This window comes from Cupressus sempervirens, chromosome 9, assembly GCF_028749045.1.
Source record: "Cupressus sempervirens isolate cs-2001-9-10 chromosome 9, ASM2874904v1, whole genome shotgun sequence".
NCBI classification, from domain to species: domain Eukaryota; kingdom Viridiplantae; phylum Streptophyta; class Pinopsida; order Cupressales; family Cupressaceae; genus Cupressus; species Cupressus sempervirens.
The window spans coordinates 826,621,637-826,644,612 of NC_143126.1; the positions used below are offsets into that span (position 1 = coordinate 826,621,637).

The 22,976-nt window shown below is 34.4% G+C and overlaps 1 protein-coding gene across 4 annotated transcripts in view; it reads left to right on the plus strand.

Annotated features, from left to right (window-relative positions):
• The window catches only part of LOC149541228 (syntaxin-125-like), a 36,738-nt gene extending 16,019 nt beyond the window's left edge, over nucleotides 1-20,719 (plus strand). For all 4 annotated transcript variants that reach the window (XM_089802239.1, XM_089802240.1, XM_089802242.1 and 1 more), the window contains one exon: nucleotides 19,424-20,719. In XM_089802239.1, coding sequence (XP_089658365.1) covers nucleotides 19,433-20,359 — 927 coding nt within the window. In that variant the 5' untranslated portion in view covers nucleotides 19,424-19,432 and the 3' untranslated portion in view covers nucleotides 20,360-20,719. The remainder of the gene's footprint in view (nucleotides 1-19,423) is intronic.
• Nucleotides 20,720-22,976: the final 2,257 nt, after the last annotated feature.

The window sequence follows — 22,976 nt, forward strand, 5'->3', positions numbered from 1 at the left end:
AGATGAAGTTTTGGGATCATGGAGTCGATCACTATTTGCAAAGAAGTCCAAGTAAAAGTTCAACATGAAAATGATTTTATACTTTGGTTACATCATCAATGCACAAGGAGTGCAAGTACATTGCGAGAAGATACAAGTGATTCTCGATTGGCCAACTCCAATGACACACAAAGTTGTGAGGATTCTTTGGTCTATGCAAATAGTATAGGAGATTCATGAGGGACTCGAGTCACAACATCAATGCATGAGGAATGTAAGTACACTAGGAGATTTAGGCGATTCACGATTGGCCAACTCCAACGACACTCACAAAGTTGTGAGGGTTCTTTGGTCTGTGCAACTAGTACAAGAGATTCACGAGGGGTTTCTCACAGCTTGGAACCTCATGTTGTTGGACTGAGGCACAACAAGCTTTCAAAAAGTTGACAATAACTATGAGCATGTGCCCAGTATTAGCATTACTTGATTTATCTCAACCATATGTCCTTAAGTGTAACACATCCAAGAAAGCCTTTGGGTGGAGTTGTCGAAGATCGTCATACCATTGTGTTTGAGAGCTAGAAGCTCCTGAAGACTGAGAGATTGCACTCAATCTATAAGATGGACATGCTCCTGTTCATGAATGCATTGATTGAGTATGTGATATCGGGTTGGGGAAAAAACTTAGTGGTTAGGACCATTCATAATAGCTTTGAATACATCATGGAGAAGGATTTGAATGGAGGCAATAGAAGTGGGTAAGCAAGATTCAAGCCTATTACTTCAACATTGAGTATACAAAGGGGAAGAAGAACATGGTGCCTGATTCATTATCCAAGAGATCCACCATATGCTCTTTGTCCTTGGTTTCATCTGATTGGAAGACTCATTTGTTGATAGAGTACTCCAAGAATACCTTCACTTGCCAATTAATGGATGGACAAATTCACGGCGATAGATACAAGGTGGTGGATGATGTCATCTACTACAAGGGCAAGACATTTTTCAGTTCCAAAATCGAAGTTGAAGTAGAATATCTTGAGGGAGCTTCATGAGTCACCAATAGAAAGATGTCCCAAATACCTCAAAAGATATAGGTAGATACATTACAAGTTTTCATGGAAAGGCCTCGAGGATGAAGTGTTGTGATTTATCAAGGAGTGTGCCACTTGTCAACAAAAAATATGACAAAAATAGAAATAGATTTAGGCCGAGGGAACATGACAAGGAAAGAGGTTAATAAGAATCTCTTGAAGATCCTTATGGAAATGATCTTGAAAGAATCCTTGAAGAATACAATAAAAAACTTGAGTCTTCAAAAGGAAATGTGTCTCTTATCACTTTTTTGGAAATCTATGATAAGAGGGCTTTAAGAACACATCATAATGATCACCAAAATGATGAGAAGAGAGTTTTATAGTATAGGATTTCAAAATTGAGCACACCCATTTATGATAAAGTAATAATATTATTGCAAGGGCTTGGCTACAAAAACTACATTTGTTCTTTACACTCAATCTCATGGTGAAAGAAAATGCTATTCATTTGTTACTTTCCATTTGGAGGGAGTTGCTAATGATTGGTGGCATCATGGATTAACTACATAGGGTCCTATGACCATGTGTAGACATTTGATAAATTTTATCAAAGAATTTTGGATCATTTTGAAAGGAAGAATGAGGATGAGTACTATAGAGAGGTTGCAATAATTTAACAACATGATACATTGGAAGAATATGCAATTGAGTTTTAGCATGTTGTGGTTATGGTATCTTATATTTCAGTAAAAAGAATCATATTTCTTTTTGTTGAGAGTTTGGTTGAACCTTTCAAGGGAATCATGAAGGCCTTACAACGTTGCAATAAGCTCTTAAGAGGGCTTTAATTGTAGATGCAAGGCATCCACCTCATGGTTGCAGAGCAGAGGATTCCAAAGGATACAATTCCATGCCCTAACTTACAATAATTTCGTCTAGTAGTGGCAACAAAGAAGATGGCTGGAGAGACAAAGATGATCTCAAGAGAAAGACACAATGTTTTTTGAGAAGAGAGCCTTATGTTCTTGGATGTAGATGATTGGATAAGGAACAAGTACATTACATTAAAGTGGTGCTAGACCAAGATTTAGAGTCAAAGGGTAAATCTAGAGGTAATTGAACATGTAGCCAAAGAGGTAGAAAAGAACATCATAAAAGCGAGAACACTTGTTTCTCTTTTAATAGCCCCAAAATGTCATCCTTCCAAAGTTTATGGAGTGATATTCATACAAAGGGGGACTATGCTAATAAATATTGGGGATACTCAAAATTAATTGATGAAGGTTTGATAATGAAGTGAGGATTGGAGACAAAATAATTTGAAGGTTTCAACGTCATAGTACCTGATGAATTCACCATTCCATGTACCAGAGTAGTCAAGCAGCTATATAACTCTAGGAAACCAAAAGATAATTTGAAGATTTTCATTTGGTTTGTCTAGGAGATACTAATATGATTTTGGGTGTACAATGGTTGCATTCTCTAGGAGAGTATTCACAAATTTCTGGACAAAAGCTTAGTGTTAAGCACAAAGATATATTGAGGGGGGAATGAATTAGTATATACTAGTTCCAAATTAATTCAACATTAATTATCATGAAACTTCTTCAAGCACCATGAAAATAACTAAACAATGAGCAAGTACACATCAACACAAATAACACCATATTTACATGGAAACTCGAAAGGTAAAAACCATAGTGAGAATAGTTGCTTGGATCTATCGCCCAAATTTAGCCTCACAAAAAATATTAAAGGACTTATATATTTAGTATGCACCAACTTGCTAGAGGCACCAATCTCTAGGGGACAACAATCCCTTAATCCAAGATCTAAGGACCAACTCAGCATATGCGACACCAATACATCAAGATACAAAAGATATATTATTTGGATATCCAAGGTTGAACTCTGAGCACCTTTCTTAGCTGATTTTCTTTGGAACACAGATACAGTGTTCATGTGATCGTTAATTGAGTTCACATCCTTAGCATAAATTGAGTAGACAACTTGCACAACTTTTGACACAGCTATCTATTCTACTCACAGTTGCAACTCTCAACTTGGAATGAATACAATTACACTTATATTACATTCACAAGTTGACCTAGAACATATTTAATAATATTTGGAAGTTGGCCACACACATAGATCAAACCAAACATGTAGTTGGCTAGGTCCTAAAGCCCACACGTTACTCTAGGTGTACGGATACACACTGTGTTACTTAAGACATACTCCACTCGCTCAATGAGCATCCATACTCTGTTGGATATACATGAATGGAATCTTTTTGGTGCTGGAATCTAAAATCAAGGAAAATATTTTGGAAGTCTTTCATGATACTGCACTAGCAAGGCATCAAGGGTATTAAATGATGTCCATAAGTATGTTAGAGAATGAATGACTTGCTACCAGAACAAAGGAGAAAAAACTTTCATAGAGTCCAACTTTAATCTCTATCGATTCTTAAGCGAAAATGGGATGCCACTTGGGAAGGACTAGAGATACTTGAGCATCCTAATTTGCATTACTTGAGGACAAGAAATTTTGGGAAGAGCAGACTTGTCTTATCTTGTTTTTAATTTATTTAGTCTCATTTAGAAATTGCTTGATTCAAATGAGATGATTTATTTCTTGGAAGGCCTTTATAGCCAACCTTATTGTGTAAGGTGTAACTTGTAAAATTTTGGGCCTAGGTGCCCATTTAGGATTAAATCAACAATTTTGAAGAGTTTTTTTTTTTTTTTCTCCTCCAAAATTAGGTGCAGGATTTTGGGCAACCAAGTTTGAGTTGCAACATATAAAACTTGTAATATTTCTTTTTGGGAAATCAGCTCAAGTGCTTTCTCACTTCTATTGATGATTTTTTCCATAAAAAGTTGGATCTACTATTTGGCTGAAAATCATGTTTGTGATTCGTTCGTTAAGTTCAACAATTAGTTTATAAACAAAATGGTCATTACATAGAATTATCCAGATAAGATAACGAAGGCAAGTGTAAGTCAAATATATTTTTATGTATAGCAAGGGCTATAAAAAGAATTTACCACTTTCTCCTTTCCACAAAAAAATAAGAGAAAAAACAGGACTATATTGAAATGGCTAAAGAAAAGGACCTAGAAAAACAATTTTGGGAAAGGGGTCACTGCTATAGTATTTTTGTTGAATAGGAGTGCCACAAAAGTGGTTCAAGAATGACTCATAAACAACTGGTTCAATTTATTCAATATGTTGCTCATCTGAAGGCATTTGGCTATGTTGATTATGCATACATACCTATTGGAAAAAGGACAAAGTTGGAAGAAAAAATGCCTCAAATACATTTTTATTGGATATGGTCCTTAAAATGAAGCTAGCAAATTGTATAATGTCTTACATAAGAAACTGAGCCTATTTAGAGAGCAATATTTGATGAAGAAGCACAATATACTCCTAATGAAAAGGATAAAAACAATGTATTGGTTTGAGGAAACATAAACCCCTAGTGAATGATGTAGGAGAAGACTCCCATTCACTTGTATTTGATGAATTGGAAGTAACTGAAAGTGCAAAACATGAATCCTAGCACGTGGAGACAAGGAGATAACAAAGATGCCAAAGAATAAATGAAAAAAGTCCTCCTCCATCTCTCTTGTTGGACACTAATTTTGATAATACGACTACAAGGTCCCATATCAAATATAACTATACTTTAATTAATCAAAGTTATGTAGGTTGATGAGCTAGAAGATTTTGTCAAACTAGTGGAATTGAAGAGTGGGTTGCAGCTATGAAGAGTTAAATGGTGTCCATTCAATGGAATGACACTAGACTTGGTTGAGTTGTTTCTTGGTAAGGAAGTTGTAGGTACCAAATAGATACATAAAACTATGTAGAAATTTGATGGGAATATTTTGATAAATGTAAAGCTAGATTATTCGTGAAATGATACTTACAAGAAGGTATTGCTTATCCGTAATTTTTTGCTCCTATAGCAAGAATGGGTATTGTTAGATTAGTCTTGTCTTTAGCTGCTCAAAATGGATGGAGTGCTTATAAAATGGATGTCAAAAGTTCATATTTGAATGTGGTCTGAAATAGGCACCAAAGGCATGGTATTCCAAGGTCTTGTAAAGAGTTACTCTAATCCTAATCTCACATCAAATATTGTGGTGATGATATTTTCATTCTCGTTCTTTCTAATATACGCTAGGAATAATTCTTTTCTGTTGAATTTAGAGAAACTATTGTTTTAGAATTTAAGATGATTAATTGATGGCAGATGTATTATTTTCTTTGTTTTAAAGTTCAACAACATACAAATGATATATTTCTCTCTCAACAAAAGCATGTTTCAAATCTTCTTCAGAGGTATCTTATGAAGGATTGCAATTCTATGGCCACATATATGGAAGCTGGACTTAAGTTGTCCACTTTTGATGATTTTTCTATTGTGAGATGCACTAGGTAGTTGATTGGTTGTGTTGGGATATAGGTGCCTATTACATCCCAGTTTTTGACCTAATTTAAAATGTTCATATAGCTGTTGAGGTTCACATGAAGTCAGTTGACAGTTAAATTTGTTATAATCCTGTGAAATGGTAAGATAGTTGGTCATTATAATTTCATATGAAGATAACATGCTAGTTGATTAGTTATTATGAATTCATGGAATTGAAAAGGCGGTTAGCCGTTATGATTACTTATGATTAAATAACTTGTTATGGTAATATGATTTCCTTGTAGGAAACACATCGAAGGGGCGGAAGCATTGTTAGAAAAGAGTTGGGCACAAGAGCATAACCATCATTGGGCAAATGAGTATGAATCGTGAATCACCATGGTTGAGGATCTAGTGACTTGAACATCAGGATACAATCGATGGAACCGCATGAGCTATTAAATAAATAATTTAAAACATAAAATATTTTAATTAAAATATAACATGTACCTCAAAGGTTTTGAATTATCTTTCACCATATTATTTTAATATATGTTCACTGACAACAATATATACCTATGTATGTACACATAGATATAAATATAAAGTGACACCATAATATTATTTCTTTATAATATAATGATGCCACCTAACAAATATATCTACGTGTATGTAGATAAATATAACCATAATATTTTTCAAATTATAACTTTCAAATCTTCTTCCATCCTTTTTATTTTTTTTCTTGTTTGAAACCGACTGAACACTTGGCATTAATTGGCGTTCAAAGAGCCAAGATAATTCTTTAAGTTACGGAAGCCAAAGAGTCCTTTTAATCCTTTTTATATCATGGGTCAGGAGAGACGAAATAGTCGAGAGAACACATTCTTGATTTCCTTATTTATTATCACATTTTGCTTGCTCATTCCGGCTTCCTTCCATAACCGGTACTCTGTTAAAATTAAAAACCAATCGAATTTTTGCAAGTCCATTCGAAGACCTTTTCATTTCATAGCAATGCCATTTTATTATAGTCTGTCGTATGTGTTTTTTCTTTGCTGAGGATTGAAGTGGAATTCATACACTGTAGTTATGCCTAAAAGGCTGATACTAATCGTTTAGCAAGACTCTAGACAGTTCCGAATTTATATCAGGTTATGTGGTAAATCATTCCCAATTAATGTTATATTCCATTAACAATTGTTATTACAATTCGATTCCTTAGCAGTAAGTTGTAGATTATCCTCATTCACAACTAAATAACTTAAGGGAGTTGCTTACCAATAAGCTTAGTAAAGTATCCATGACATGGAATCATGTGTTATTTTTGCCATAAGACATCAGAATCAGATGATATTTATTTTTGCAAGTTTTATAGAATATAATCTCTCAAATCACAGCTTGTGAAATACTGAAAGTATATAATCTTCATGAATAAATTGATAGAACCGTTTACTCTAAGATTCCAACACTTGGGACTCACCCGACTGTATAGCCAAGGAAAAGGGTGAAGAGGTGAGAGAAAAGAATCTGCATTAACATGAAATAGAATCAAATGTGATATAACAATGTTTATTACTTTTAAAAGGAATCAATTAATAGCTTATGCATGATCACATTTATTGTATTCTCCTGCTGTTAAATAGAGTAGTGTGATTAGATACTAGGATGCTCAGTGAATGACAAGGTGTTCCATATCTATTCTGGGTAGGCAGGGCCTTTCTTGTTAGAGATTGAGAGGGGATAAGTTATGATCTGAGGTTGGGTGTTTAGGCCCCTAACAATGTTTCTCATCTCCACAAGATGTTAGATGTGCATCAGATAAAGATAAGCTATGCATTCAAACATTTGTTTGAAACATGTATTTTTACTTTTATGATATATATTCAAGTAGAAAGTAAGATTAATTGAGTTGTATCATTGTTATAGTTATTTCTTTAAATGAAAGCAACTCTTATCGTCAATATAATTGGCAACCAGTTAGATCAATTGATCTTCTAACTGAACGTGGAATATATTTATTTGCAAGAGATAGATTTATCTGATGGATTGTTATCTCAATCTTTTATTTATAAGAATAATGATTAAGAGCATATCTTCTAATCTTATGTTATTGCCACAATTAAGCAATCAGAAGAAAAGGAATAATACGACTTGGTATTGACGCCCCAAATGATATAATGGTATTTGATGCCCTAAATGATCCAATGGTAATTGATGCCCTAAATGATACAGTGGTATCTGAAGCCCTAATTGATACAGTGGTATTTGATGCCCTAAATGATCCAATGGTAATTGATGCCCTAATTGATACAGTGGTATGTGATGCACTAAATGATAGAGTGGTATTTGATGGTAATCGTCATTTAATTTTGATATAGTGGTATTTGATGGTAATCGTCAATTGATCCTAAGTGATATTTGTGGACTAATCTGGGTGATTGCAGAAGCATCCCTACATTGATTTTTTAGATCGAATTCCATGGTATGTAGATTTTAATTTCTATAGTAAATTCATTGATGGTATTTTCAGATGTTAGTTATGAGTTTTTTGTTTAGGTAATTGTAACTGTTAATCTCAGTCACATGAACATAACTAATTAACTATCTTCCTATGAAAATGAAGTAATAATTGTATTTCTTTGATATGATAGTTGTTAATTAAGACCCGGGAAAACTAGTTGTTACAGTGCCATCTATCTTGTAAATCCTATATCATTTTGGATAATTTCCAACATTTTTGAAAATGTCTATAGGGACTTAGGGTGTGTTGCAAATTAATTTATAGATTTAATTCCAACTATTGTTTGTAAAACATTCATAAGGAGGGGTTCATTGGCAATGATAAAGTTGACTTGTGGAAACAAAACTAAGTGATGAATTTTCACCTCCAAGTGAAACACCTAGGAAAGAGTGAAGCACGAGTCTTGAGCTCCAAACACATAATTTGTGTTCCCCAAGTTGTAGGCTTGGTAAGGATGAAGGTGACTCTTGAGTTGCCTTGGGCATTGGAATTCACAAAGGATCATTTTTGGATGCTTTATTGGCACCTATTGAGCTTCCTCTTATTTTGTAAACCACCAATGCTTTTCCTTTTTCTGAAAGTCCATATATTGAAGTCAAAGGATGGTAAAAATATCGCAACTGGTTGGTAAAGGAAGAAATAAATGTAGGAACAATATAGAGAGTTGGTTTTGTTGAGACCGTTCATGGGTACACAAGTGTTGCAAATTTGAAGGCAAAGAGGAGAATGACAGTATAATCTTGATTTCAAAGTTGACATATGCTTGCTCTCTCTCTGCCTAGTGGAGTTCTTTTTCTAGAAAGGCTTCATGGAAAACACGTGTTGTATGCTAGAACAATAGTAGTTTTTTATTGAAATCCATTAAATCTCTTCATTGTAATCCAAGATTATGAGCACTTGGTTTCAGATTGTTAAATAAATTTCAGATTTCTATATTGTAGTAGTCTAAGCATTGCATCCCTCCAATTGGTGTCATAATTTGATGCTAAACAATTTTGTTAAAATTCGGAAATGCTATGTTGCATGGGTATGCGTCTCCACACCCTTGAGATGGGTACCCACATACCCAAGTACTGGGTGCTTAGTGTAGAGCATCATAGCTAAGAACCTTGATTAAGATTTCTGATTTTTGTTTCTGTTTTTTGTTTGCATATCAGCTTGTTGTTTATCAAGATTAATTCAATATGTAATCAGTTTGAAACTTTGATACAATTCTGATTACTACTGGACTTTGATACAGTACTGATTAACAATAAACATTTAGCATATATTATTATTACAAGCATATCACAAATCTGAAACTAAAAACAATACACTAATCAGTAAACTTTATCACTGTTCTTGTTTTGAAAAACCATTGTCGTGACTCATATTTTCAGGTTTTTTATAAATATTAAATTATATTAAAAAATTGACGTACTCAAGTACCCGTCTCCTATTTTGAAAAAAAGTCTTACCTGTACCCAAAGTACCCAAGTACCCCCATCCCCATGCAACCTTGTTAAAGTTCCTAGGTGGTTGTTTTCTCTATTTGGCCACTACTAGACTAGATTTTGTGTTGCCATAAACTTGGTATCCAGATTCATGTTAGAACCTAAGGAGACACATTGGAGTGTTGGTAAGAGGATTCTTAGATATCTTTGAAGGACTTCATGTTATGGTCTTCATTTTCAGCATTCAAAGAAGAGCAAGCTGGTTGGCAATTTATATGATGTTAGGTCTACTTCTAGTTATACTTTTAGTCTTAGTTCCATAGTCACTTCTTGGGAATCCAAGAAATAACCCACTATATCTCTTTCTATTGCCAATGCTAAATACAAAGTTGTCACTTTCACTACTTGGCAATCTGGTTGAAAATAATTTTATAGGATTTGCAGCAAATCTGGGATGGTCCCAGAGTGTTATATTTTGATACTAAGAGTACGACTTAGATAAGTAAGAGTCCAGTGTTCAATAGCAGGACTAAGAACATTGACAGTCAGCACCACTACATCAGCAAGTTGGTTCAACAAGGCTTGGTTGGATTCGTCTATTGTCCTAGTACAATACAACTTATCAATATTTTTTTAGAGCTCCTTTCTGATGTACACTTTCATACACTTCACTTTGTGCTCTTCCCAATGCTTTTATTTGGGAGAAATGGATTAGCTAACATACATTTTTCTGATATTGTTTACAACATTCGTATTGGGGAGAATGAAAGAACATAATGGCTAATGAACATTCTTAGTAATTAGTAAAGTAATTTGTTAGAAGGTAGTTGGTCAGATTAGTTGGATTTGGTTGTGAACCCTGTTGTATAAATGTGTACTTTAGGTCAATGAATTTCATTAAAAAGTTGTGTTCCCTGTGCCCTGCAAATTATCTCTGCATTTTGTATGTTAATTGTTAGCAAAATAGTTAGCACCCCCCCCAGGATTCGTGTAAAGTGACTAACGGCCTCCTATGGATTCTATAAGTCTAGTGGCTATATCAGGCATTGACAAGTCAATCTTTTGGTGCAATGGCAACTATACTTGTAACAAGTGGTATCAGATCTTGGTCACAGATATGAATCTCCTCGAGTAGCACTGAGGGGGGATTGATTTGTGACAAGGGACTAATTACCTTCTATGAATTCTATAAGTCTAGTGATTGTATTGAGCATTGATAGGTCAATCTTTTGGTGCAACGACAACTATACTTGTAACATAGATGATTTGTAGAACATAATTAATTTGTTTGTAATTAGTTGATACCTTTAGTTTCTCGTTTGAGTTCATCCTCGCAATCAACCTTCCAATTGCAAGGAATAATTTAGGGTGTTAAAGCTTGGTGTCTATCATATTCCATGATGATTTCCAAAATTAGCTGATAGACTTGGAATCACAAACATAATTGTGCTAATGGTTTACATTTTAGGGATAATGGAGAGAGTTTTGTAATTAAAATTTGGATGGAAGCATTGAATGACTCCTATAATCATGCCTGAAAGCTTTTTTGATGCTCATTAAATCCTGATCTGGGGTACATGCAATCAAATTCTATATTATTTGCTATTGTATTACCGAATAAAATATGATGGGGACACAACCCAAGAATAGAATGGACAACAACAGAAAAGGGAAATTGTATTAACTGAGAAAATAAGCTAGTACAAACAGTACAGAGAAAATAAACTTCAAGACATGCCCTAAGGGCTTACAATAGCATAAATCTGGAGATAATTTTCCTTTCAGTACCTCCTCTCAAACTCCACTCCGAACTGCCTTTTACAATGCCAGAAATCTCCTTAAATAGACCCCGGAGGGTTAAGGACTAGGAGTACATTCTAGAAAGTGCTAGTAGGCATCCACCGACCAAATAGAAGGTTCTAGAAGCTGCGTTAGAAGTCGGTGCAAATCTAGAAGAATCCAAAAACGGTAGCCGAACTTCTGGGAGGCATAACTTTTGAACCGTAGCTCTGATTGACGAACCGTTTACATTTTCGGAAAGCTCTCGAAGCGCTCTATAGCCCTATGGATGAGCTTTTGCTCGTCCCCCATTTTTCGGCCCTTTTCGAGGTCATTTAATGCCCCTACCCTGACTTTGAAGCATTCTTAGGAGGTCTCCAAAACCCGAAAAACTGCAATAACTTTCAAACCGTGGGGCCTTTTGACCTGATTCTTTTTTTGGAATGCTCTAAATCACAATTACATTCATTTGGCCAATTCACACCTTCTAGGTCACCAAAATGATGGCCAAATTGCATGCTCCTATTTTTTTGGGATTTTCTAGCACACTGATAGCTGAACTGTGAGAGTTGGAACCTTTATTTGACCCAAATGGGTATCCAAAAATGAAAAGACATGAAACAGAAACTAAGTTTAAGTACATTTTTTGGGTGACACAGGATTGCCCTTATACCTCTGGATGCTCCTGCATCAAAATATCAGCAAATAGACAGTCATCTTATAGGGGTTGTTTTTGAATCTTAGTTTGGCATTTTTGGAAGTGATGGAGTTTTTGATTGAATGTATTACAGTAACAAGTAATATTTTTAAGTTTTTAACTAACCAGAATGTATTGGAATAACTAATATGATAACATATCTCGCCCTCTTAACAAGACATGACTTTCTAAAAAATGTCTATTATCACATGAATGCTATTGCTCCACCAAGCTTATAGATAAAAATATCTCCATGCATATTGTCTTACACGATTTCCTATGTTAAGAATGCTGGTCACTTCGTTCTTTTTTTATCAGAAAATTGCTGTTATCTAAAACCTGTACAGTTTCCATATTGCGAATTCAGAGACTTCTAATTTTAATCAGCGCATTGATGAACATTCACACCTGCATCTTATATTCTCAAGCCATACAAGTTGGAACCAAAGAAAGAGTGCAGCCATGTTAACATGGAAGCATGCCCGATAGGACTTAGACTCTGGCCATCATCATGGCAGCTAATTCACTTCTTTTGTTTCATTTGATTTTAAAAAAAAAAGTTTCCTTAACAAATTCATGCAACTCTACTTCTATGATATCAATCAAACTTGTTAGATGTGTGTTACTCGACATGGAAAACATCTGGATCTTAATTACATCATTTCCTTAATTTTGATTCAGAAGAAGTGAAGGAAATTAGCAGTACACCTAAAAAAGTGTCTTTTGGGGTTTAATAATTTAGCTTTTCGAAGTTCCCCCATATCCTTTTCTTTTTTCATTTTGTGAAATTCACCTATGCACAGTTCCTTAATCAGTGATATATGTTCACCCATCTGCAGACTCTAAATGTTTGCAGGAATCTTTGCTGGATTTATCAAAGAGCTAATTTTTGTAGTTCCTTTATTTATGGAAAAATTGTTCTTCCAGATATATACAAGAAAAATATCAAGCAAGAGATCTATGTATTTTGTTGGGAGTTGAAGGAAAAATGTTTTATAGAAAGAAGGGCCATATTCCACAAAAAATGAAGAATCCAGAGTTAGGGAAGGATCTAGGAGAAACTGAGGATAGATCTGATCTAGTATTTTTATTGTATTAAAGAATCCACTTTTGAGTTTAAACAGCAATACATTTGTGGTCAGACTCTTAACTGTCCCAGTTGATGCTAACTATATGATGAAGTGGTTGAGGAAGAGTTCCATTCTTCTGACTTCCTCAGTGAGTGGATTGCATTCCAGTTGGAGTAGTTTGGGATCCTGAAGTCTAAAGACTTGTCCTAACCATCTTCTTGATTTTTTTAAAGTTTTTAACCCATTTTAATCTCTGTTTGTTTTCAAGGGGAAAAAAATGAAATGGCATACTTTTTAGTAGACGAATGTCTAGAATCTCAGTTTATATCTAATAGTAATTGCTAAGTTGTTTTAGTTACAATTTAAAGTTGTCATTAATTTGACACCCTAACCTTGACTGCATTATTATGTCAGATATTCCGTTAGTTAAATGCTTGGTGGGGATATGTTGCTTTCGTAGGAATAATGCAGCTAGGATGGAGGATCTAGGAAAAGACTATCCAACCACTGAGCCTATCAGAAAATATACTCACATAACACTCAATGGAATGAAAAAAAACACCTGCATAATATTGATTTAGAATATCCAAATTACATTTTGAATTTTGCCAGTTGGCTTAAAATTAGATCTAGGCCTCAATCTTTGATTACAATGAAAACTAGTGTAAATCAAGACTATAGTTGGGAATCTCTTTTACAATTTGTTCTAATCTTCATATTCTCTCCTTTAAGTTTCTTAATTCTAAACCATTCTTTTTTTTCCCACTGAACTGAACTTCTACTAAGCGATTTGCTAGCTTTATTGAAGTCTGGTGAAGTAAGGCAGCACCTAAAGACATAGTGCAATGCTCCATGCAACCTTTGATTACAATGAAAACTAGTGTAAATCAAGACTATAGTTGGGATTCTCTTTTACAATTTGTTCTAATCTTCTTATTCTCTCCTTTAAGTTTCTTAATTCTAAACCATTCCTTTCTGTCCCACTGAACTGAGTTCTACTAAGTGATTTGCTAGCTTTAATGAAGTCTGGTGAAGTAAAGTAGCACCTAAAGGCATAGTGCATTGCTACATGTGCCATAAAATTTAAAAATAAGGATCGTGGGATCAATATTAAATGATTTCATTTTTTTTTCTGTGGAATTGAATGCATTATTATGAATCTTATAGATGCCCACCTTTTTTATATGTGGCAAGATGTAAGCTCCAAACCTGATGGAATTCTAGAGATAAACCTTCCTAGGACTAGTAATACCGTAATTGACATTGATTGTTGGCTATCTTATCGGTTTGCCCCTGTAACATACAATTTTCACTAAGCTGAAAGTAAAGAACATATTCTAAGATTATAACCGAATATCATAATGGAATGACATGAAGTAATTTGGAAACCAATACATCATACAAAAATGAAACTATTTCTGAATTTATTACACTAGATATAAAATCAGAATTTAAGCAACGACTATATCCATTTCCTATGAAAGACAATTAATTTAACTTCCATAACTTACTTCTACGATTACATTTGAAAGAAAACTAACCAACTTAACCATATTTACAATTATAAATTTCAAGTTATATAAAAGTATGTACAAGTAACAGATTTACAATTCATACATGAACTGAAATAATTGTCGTTGTGTTGTGCAAGCCTCAACATCTGGTGAAGAGGAGAAGCATTGACATATGCTTAACCTCCCAACTGTAGACCTTAATATATCCCCACACAATCTCTTACAAGAAATACCCTCCTTACCCCGGGTTAGGCTTGGGGCACCATAGTCCTGCCATCCAAGCATTCCGGTGTTAGAGTGTCGGCTAAGCAGTAGACAACACTGAGGAATTCCTTCGTCAACCTCCCCCCTGTTGGCTAACTCTATCAATTGTGGCAAGCATACCTCTAATCTACCTTGGCCAAGGATTTAGGTGGGCAATGAACGCCACCACCACCACCACCACTCGATTTGACAATTGAATATATTTTGGACAATCATGAGCTGACTTGGACTAAACAATTTTCTTTTTTTGAATGTTCATGCACTTTAGACATTGATTAATAGTTCATTCTTCTTGCAGGAATATCTGTCCTCTTCACCCATTTACACTTGGCTCTGCTAGCCTTGGGTGCATCGTAGGAGATTGTTGGTAATCATGAGATCCTTATCAATCAGATTTTGGGAATACCATTCTGATTATTATCACAGCTGGTATATAGCAAATACCAGTGTATAAGTCAGATAAATACTTTATGCCAAATGATGGAGCATACCTTATACAGTGCACAATATTATGCATTAAATAATACTTAATCTTTTAGTCTTAAGGGAACTATATTGGACTAAACTCTACGGGTATGCACCCGATATGCATAGATAAGAAACTAGTCATAAATAAAGAATGAGCAGGGCTGGTACTTATCAGAAATTCTTGCTTCTTTTGAGTCATTCTTACGGCCCAGATATGTAACCAAGCTCATGATCATGATATTCCTTCATTCGATAATGATATATAAAGAGAAGTTTGCATTGAAAAAGGTGTAGCATGAAATAAGAACAAACTTGTGGAAATGTTTCATGAACTGAGAAAAACAGTTTAATCGTTGATGTGATCCCAAGGCAACTACTCCATGGGATAATGCTTTCACTAGCGTAGCCCAAGACTGCAGATCAAGTATGGTAATATGTTCTAGGATATGGATAGAAAGAAGAGAAAGGTATTTTTGGTTCAGAGTAATTGCATGACAAGAAGAAGTGAATAAAAGAATGATCCTTCAGCCACGGGGAAGGAAGATAAAGCCTCCCATGCTTCCGGTTACAAAAAAGAGCTTGATATTGGTTACAAGAACTTCAAAAATTCAAATTTTAAAAGTTGATGCCGCTAAGGTGGCAAACGCTCATCGATATGGAGTCATAATAAAACATAAAGATTATACTTTCTCATGGTTTAAAACATATATATATATATATATATATATATATATATATATATATATATAATGTCATCATGCTATTGAATTCTACCTATAATTGTACATACATATACATATATTTATACGCGTGTGTAACTTGAGAGTACGTATAATTCCTTTTTATCATTATATTCTCTCTAAGTACGCACGCATACATATATATATGTATGTATGTGAAGTTACAATGTTGATCACTTCCATAGTCTCAAAATAAAAGAGAGGTAATAGTTCTTCTTATGATATTAAATGTTTAATATTTATCTTGTTATAAAAATTGGCTAAGTAGCTCATGACTGTCCAAGGTATACTCCGTTGCCTAGCCATTAAATCCTTTATCAAAGTAGTTAGAAGCCATAACTGATGGTTTGATGATGGATTAAATTGGTGTCCCATTCCTTGAATCTCGTTTAGCAATGTTTCCCCCCTTCATCTGCCCTTGCAACCAAAAATGCATATTCCACAGTAATAACATGTTCCTCCATTTAAATTGAAATATCAAGAAGACACAATAACTGATAACTGTCACAACGGCTAACCACTACTAACATTTATCTTAAAATATAAGCATTCATTTTTAATTGAAATAACAATAATCAACTAACAAGTCATTTATATATGAATCAATTTGGTTATCATAACTTCCAATCCACAAGACCATGATATCCAAGAGTTTCTAACTAACCATTACAACAGCTATAATATTATTTTAAAAGATCAAAAATTTGGGATGTAACAGCCACCCTGGACCTGTAGGTTCAAGTTTGAGTTGGCTCAAATAGATATTCAAGTTTGATCTAAAAAGGGATTCACTGGAGTTTGACACACACTTTGTGGATTCATCTGGGACAAACATATCCAAAAAAATTCCTCCTGCTCCTGCCAGGATGAATCCATCACTTTTAGTTTTCTGTGATTTTTCCATTTTTCTAATTTGATTATTAATCAATCATTCATCCTTGTTGTTTTTAGGCTTATTTGTGGCTAACAGAGAAAACATGGTTATCCTCACAAGAATTGACACCATTTTATTGAATGCAACAAACATGTGTTTAAAGTTAAACTAGTTCACTTTTGCCAGCAAGCTTCAGCCTGTGCCAACACAAGAGTCTTGAGTCTTGGTATGGTCATCTATCAAACTATAATGGAAAAGGGATTTTTAATCAGATATTATAGTTGGAAATTCCTTGGTAGATATGCATTGCAACATGTGAAAGCATACAAAATGCATGTGAATTGTTTTGACAGAATACCTCTGAGTCAAAACTATGTGGTATCATAGAATACAATTATTGCAGGATATGCACAAAAAATACTTGTTGAAAAAACACTGGAACATTTAAGGAAATGCAATTAGCAAATTTAAAGCCAAACATCTCATTTTGCAAATTTTATTTTTAATAGTAATATTTTTGTTAATCTTCAATTATTATTACAGTATTATGTTATAATATTATATATTAACTTTATTAATATTGTACAAAGATTACAATTATTTTGAACATAAAAAATATTAGATGTCTAATATATCTGATTTTAGGCTGCAAATATGATCTATTTATGGTTTTATATGTTTTTGTATGGACGTAGGTACAAAGAATTAAGCCTAAAATGTTTTGGAACAAATACCCAAATCAAACTTGAATTCCAAGAGGTCCTAGAATGTTTCTATCGTGCACCTCAACTACCTTAACAACCTACCATTGTAGCATACTCCTTACGAGCCCTCATGAATGTTCCAAATGCATCAGTCAACCAAATTCTAGAGGCTAACACATTATTATTCATGTGATTTTTCTGACAAGCTTGACTAAAATCTTTGCTCCTATTATAAACCAAAATGAATTTTCTGATTGTCTAAGTACTCATGCATGCATCATCTCAACAGTGAATTTAACATCTTTAGCTAATTATCAGCCAAATGTTTAGTGCAGCCTGATAGCTACCTCTTCTTTTCTCTCTTGTAATTCTTGAATATTCCAGAGCAATTGCATGATTTTGGTCCTTTTTTATATATAAATATGGGCAATGCCCTCTTTTAAATAGTTTTTGGCTCTTAAATTGAATAACATCCCTAGAATTTTTATTCTGAAAATATAGCAATTGGAAATAACATACAAGAAACTTCCCTCCCAGTTTCTTATCATCCAGATTCAAGAAATTTACAGCAATGATAAACTCTAGTCAGTTCAATGCTTTAGGTAGTTGAGCAGGCCATTTCTCCAAAAATATGCATACGTTTAGGAAACCACTACCATTCTAGTTAAGGATCTCATAGGAGGCTATTAGACCATGTCATGGATCCCGAGGAGATATGCCAGACACGTTCCAACAATCTTCCCCTTAGCATTACCCAAGGGGATTATAACCTGTGACCCTGCTCTGATACCATTTGTGCAGAGTTGAGCTGGCCATTTCTCTCAAAAGAAGCATCTCTTCAAGAAACTGCTGCTATTCCAGTTAAGGATCTCATAGGAGGCCGTTAGGCCATGTCACAATTCCAGAGGTGGTATCCTGGACACGTTCCAACAAATACACCACTTCAAACTCATGCCAATATAATGAAATACAACTTCAAACATTTGTAACCAGCTTCATAATGTCTATATACCATCATTCAAGCAAGAGAAAGCAAGGATATGAGGGAAATTTTACTGTCCAGCATTCATGCCTTTGCCTCGAGGTTGTACAGCATTTAACTGGCCATACAAGTATGCAAGAACCCCACTCCAACCACTTCAAACCAGCAATTGGGCAATGAAATAAGGGATGGCCAGAATTATTTTGGGCAATGAAATAAGGGATGGCCAGAATTATTTTAACTGTTCAGATGTCTCAATGGATTGAATAGAATTCACAACATGCCATCCATAGCTGCAAGTCTTCTTTAGAATGGTATGACCTAACCATAGATAAACCATCAATATCACCCTTCAATCACACCGAAAAATCTCTAAAAGGACTTCAACAACAATGTCAAAAACTGTAACCTGCAGATGCTATTGTTAAACTGCCATGATGATTGGATATAGTTGTACTAATGCTGAACAAGGATACTAACTGTTTTAAGACTAAAACAAGAAATATAACCTGCAAAAGACAAACAAGCATAAAGAAAATATTTTTGGTTCATGCAAAGATTGTTTATGGGCCTAGGATGCTCTTCCATCAAGGTCCACACCTATTCATACTTAGACAATGGACCATTTCACAGACACCTTTTTATAAATTGGCAAAGAAATATCCATTCATATTCATTGCACGGATAATCATATACTTTCACTTGAGGCATGGATCGAGGAGTATTTATTGCACAAGATGTAGGACAAAATTCAAAACAGTAGGTTGAGTGCCAATCTGTTTTCGGTAAGAGTGTGTGGTTGTTCTCAAGTCTATTTTATTTGGTATTTCCCTTAAAACACGGTAAGTCTTCAATGCTTTACAAGAATTGACTAAATTTAGTTCCATAGGGGATTTCTGCACTATGCTCTGACTGTTTGGTATTTTTCTTTGCAGATTGACAAAATGAATGATCTTCTCTCAAGATCCTTTAAACGATATGGAAATCTTAGGGAGGAAGGTATGAATGATTTGGAGAGTGGACATGATGTGGAAATGATAAGTATCAACACTGAAAAAAATCTAGGTAAATTCTTTGATGAAATTGGAGATGTGAAAAATGATATGGATTTGGTAGAAGGGCTGCTGAAGAAGCTGCAAGATGCAAATGAAGAAAGCAAAACCATCCACAATGCTAAAACTATGAAAAACTTGAGAGAGAGAATGGATAAAGATATTGAAATGGTTCTCAAAAAGTCTAAGCTGATTAAAGGAAAACTTGAAGCTCTTGATAATGCCAATATTGCGAACCGTAAATTGCCAGGGTGTGGGCATGGGACTCCCACAGATCGCACCCGTACCTCAGTTGTGAATGGGCTGAGAAAGAAATTGAAGGATTTGATGGGAGATTTCCAGGTTTTGAGACAAAAGATCATGGGAGAATATAGAGAAAAAATTGAAAGAAGATACTATACTGTCACAGGTGAGCAGCCAGATGAAGAGACCATAGAAAACATTATACAAACAGGGGATAGTGAAAACTTTCTTAAAAAGGCCATCCAAGAACAGGGCCGTGGTCATATTCTTGATACTGTTCATGAGATTCGAGAGCGCCATGATGCTGCCATGGAGCTTGAGCGGAACTTACTTGATTTACATCAGATATTTCTGGATATGGCTGTTCTTGTTGAAGCTCAAGGAGAGCAACTTAATGATATTGAACACCATGTTACTAATGCTGCTTCTTTTGTTAACCATGGAGCTCAGCAGCTTCAAGTTGCTAAGAAGCATCAAAGAAGCTCAAGGAAATGCATGTGTATAGGCATTATTTTGCTTCTGATAATTATTCTGATTATTGTAATTCCTATCGTAACTAGCCTGAAAAAGAAGTGACATTATTTTTTAATTGGGGAACATCATTGGTATTGAGGCAAACGTCTCACAGAAAGTTGGCTTCGGTTACGGCATCTCAACTCCAGGCTGCATCTATACAGAATATATCCAAGTGGAAGGTTTCAGAAAATGCAGATGAAGTTAACAGTTTTACCTAGCAGTGATCAACTGATTGGAAGCATTCTGAGTTTGAATATCTGATTTCTTGACATTTTTTCTTTGGTTCGAACCCTGAAAATGTAATAGTGTCTTTGAGTTTGGTTTGAGAGTGAAAAATTACATAAGAAATGGACTCCTGTTTGATTTCAGTTTACAATTTATATATTCTTTCTCTGGTATGTTAAATTTTGTTACAATAAATTCTGCTATCGTGTCGTATTTGTTTATGAAAAGATCTATTTATATTTTGTTACATCCCAATTTTTGGCTCAATTAAAAAATGTTCATATAGTCATTGAGGTTTCATGTGAAGTCAATTGACATGTAAAATTAGTTATGATTATGTGAAATAGTAAGATGGTTATGTGTTATAATTTCATATGAAGTTGGTATGCTAGTTAACCATTATGATGATAATTTAATGTTATCCATAAGAAGTGAAATGGTGGTTAGCCATTATGATGGTTTATGAATAATAATTGTTATGGTAATTATGGTTATATTGAGGAATATGATATTATCATGGAGAATGTCTTACCTATATGAGCACATTGAAAGGAGTTGGGCACAAAGGGGCACCCACCACCCACCATTGAACAAATAGATTGTAGTTATAGACCACCATGACCAAGGATGAAACAAGAAGACAAGCAAGAAGAACAAAGGACAACCATAAGCTAACTAATTAAATTAAAAACATTATAAAACTCAAATAAGAAATATTACCTTCATTATATGGATGATCTTGGTATTCTTGCAAAATTGCAATGCCTTAATATAGTAATATAATGGTTATACTCATACTTGTGTGGGTATGAAATATGTACATATTTACACACACACACACACACACAAAGTACATTATTATCGTGTATGTACACACACACACAAACATTCATATCAAAATTAGTCATGCAAGCATGATTATATTAGGAATGACATATTAGACTAAGACATGGTTAGGTGTATGTTGCCACCTTTTATTTTTTATGTATTTCTTGACCTTGTTCATGGTCATTTATTTTAAATTGCTTGGAATGATCGCCTGCATTGTATCTGCCACCTTATGGCATTGAACTTTCTTTTTGATAATTTGAATTTATAAATTTGTGCAAACGTTTCTTGCCACCTTAGCCTTGGCGTAACTGAGCACGTCGTGGTGACAATTGCTCATCTTGGCCAGTTTCTTGTTTCTTACATATATGCTCTTTGCTTTGCTGCTTGGGAGATGCTCACATTGTTTTTGTTCTTCCTCTTTCGCATTTCAATTTCTCATTGTTTAATTGTCTTGCCTCTATTCAAACTCAAGCAAAAGAGTGATTATTTTCAACAGTGTTTATTTTTCTGTGCCGAAGCTTGTAGAATGAATCTATGATTCATATTGGATATCAATAGAAGCTTGGGGGTTCAAAATTGCTAAATTCATTACCTCAACCGTACCAATTGAATCAAGGAATGCACTATGTTTTCATGTTTTATCTGAACTTATCATAAGCCACTTTAAGGCGAGTTTTCTTTTGATTGAAAGTATAGAGTCAGTTGTGGTAATTCTCATAGCAATTTTTTTGATTTCCAAAATGCCCTGCCTATGAAAATCTTTGAATATCATTTACATATGTTTTATTTGAGTACGTGTCATACAGAGATGGAAACTACTCCGTATGATTAACCATCAACATAATGAAAGCAAAATCTCCTTATGATACCATATGCCAAAATTGGCATGAAGATGGAAAATGTATAAGAATTCATATTAGACATTTATCATGTAATGAACCTCCTAAACAATCATCCATGAGGATCAATAGGATCGAGATGAAGGGAGAGAGTGGGGAGAATCTTGCAATGAAAGAAAAGTGTAATCAATTAAAACAATCTAATACAATAAAATGATAACTCTGGAAATCCTTGTAAGGATTCTTGTTGAGTCGAGTGATGGTTTGTTACTCTGGCACCAGGTTGCTCAGTGACTAGTCAGTGGTGTCTCGGGCCTAATTCTAGGGTAGGGAGGGCCTTTTTCAATTAAGATTGTGTGGGGATATTCAAGGCTCTATGGTTGGGAGGTTAAGCCCTAGGTAATGCTTCTCCTCTCCACCAAATGCCAAGACATGCACATGACATATAAGTTATGCATTCATATCTGTTGGTAAAAGGTATTGTACTTTAATGAATTTGAAATTTTCAAGTTAAATATATGTTAGATTGATTGATATTGCTTAATTAGCTTTTTCCCTTTAAATGCTTAGGATTCAGTTCCTCTTTAATGTATTTGGATAATTGTTAAATTAGTTATTTTTCCAATTGAACACGAAGTATCTATATGCGTGAGGAAGGTTTACCTGATGGTTGTTACATCTGAATTTCATTTACATGAATAATATGATCGTATCTTGTAACTATATGTTATTGCCTTAATTAGCAATAGGAGAAAATGGATGATACAATGGTATTTGATGCC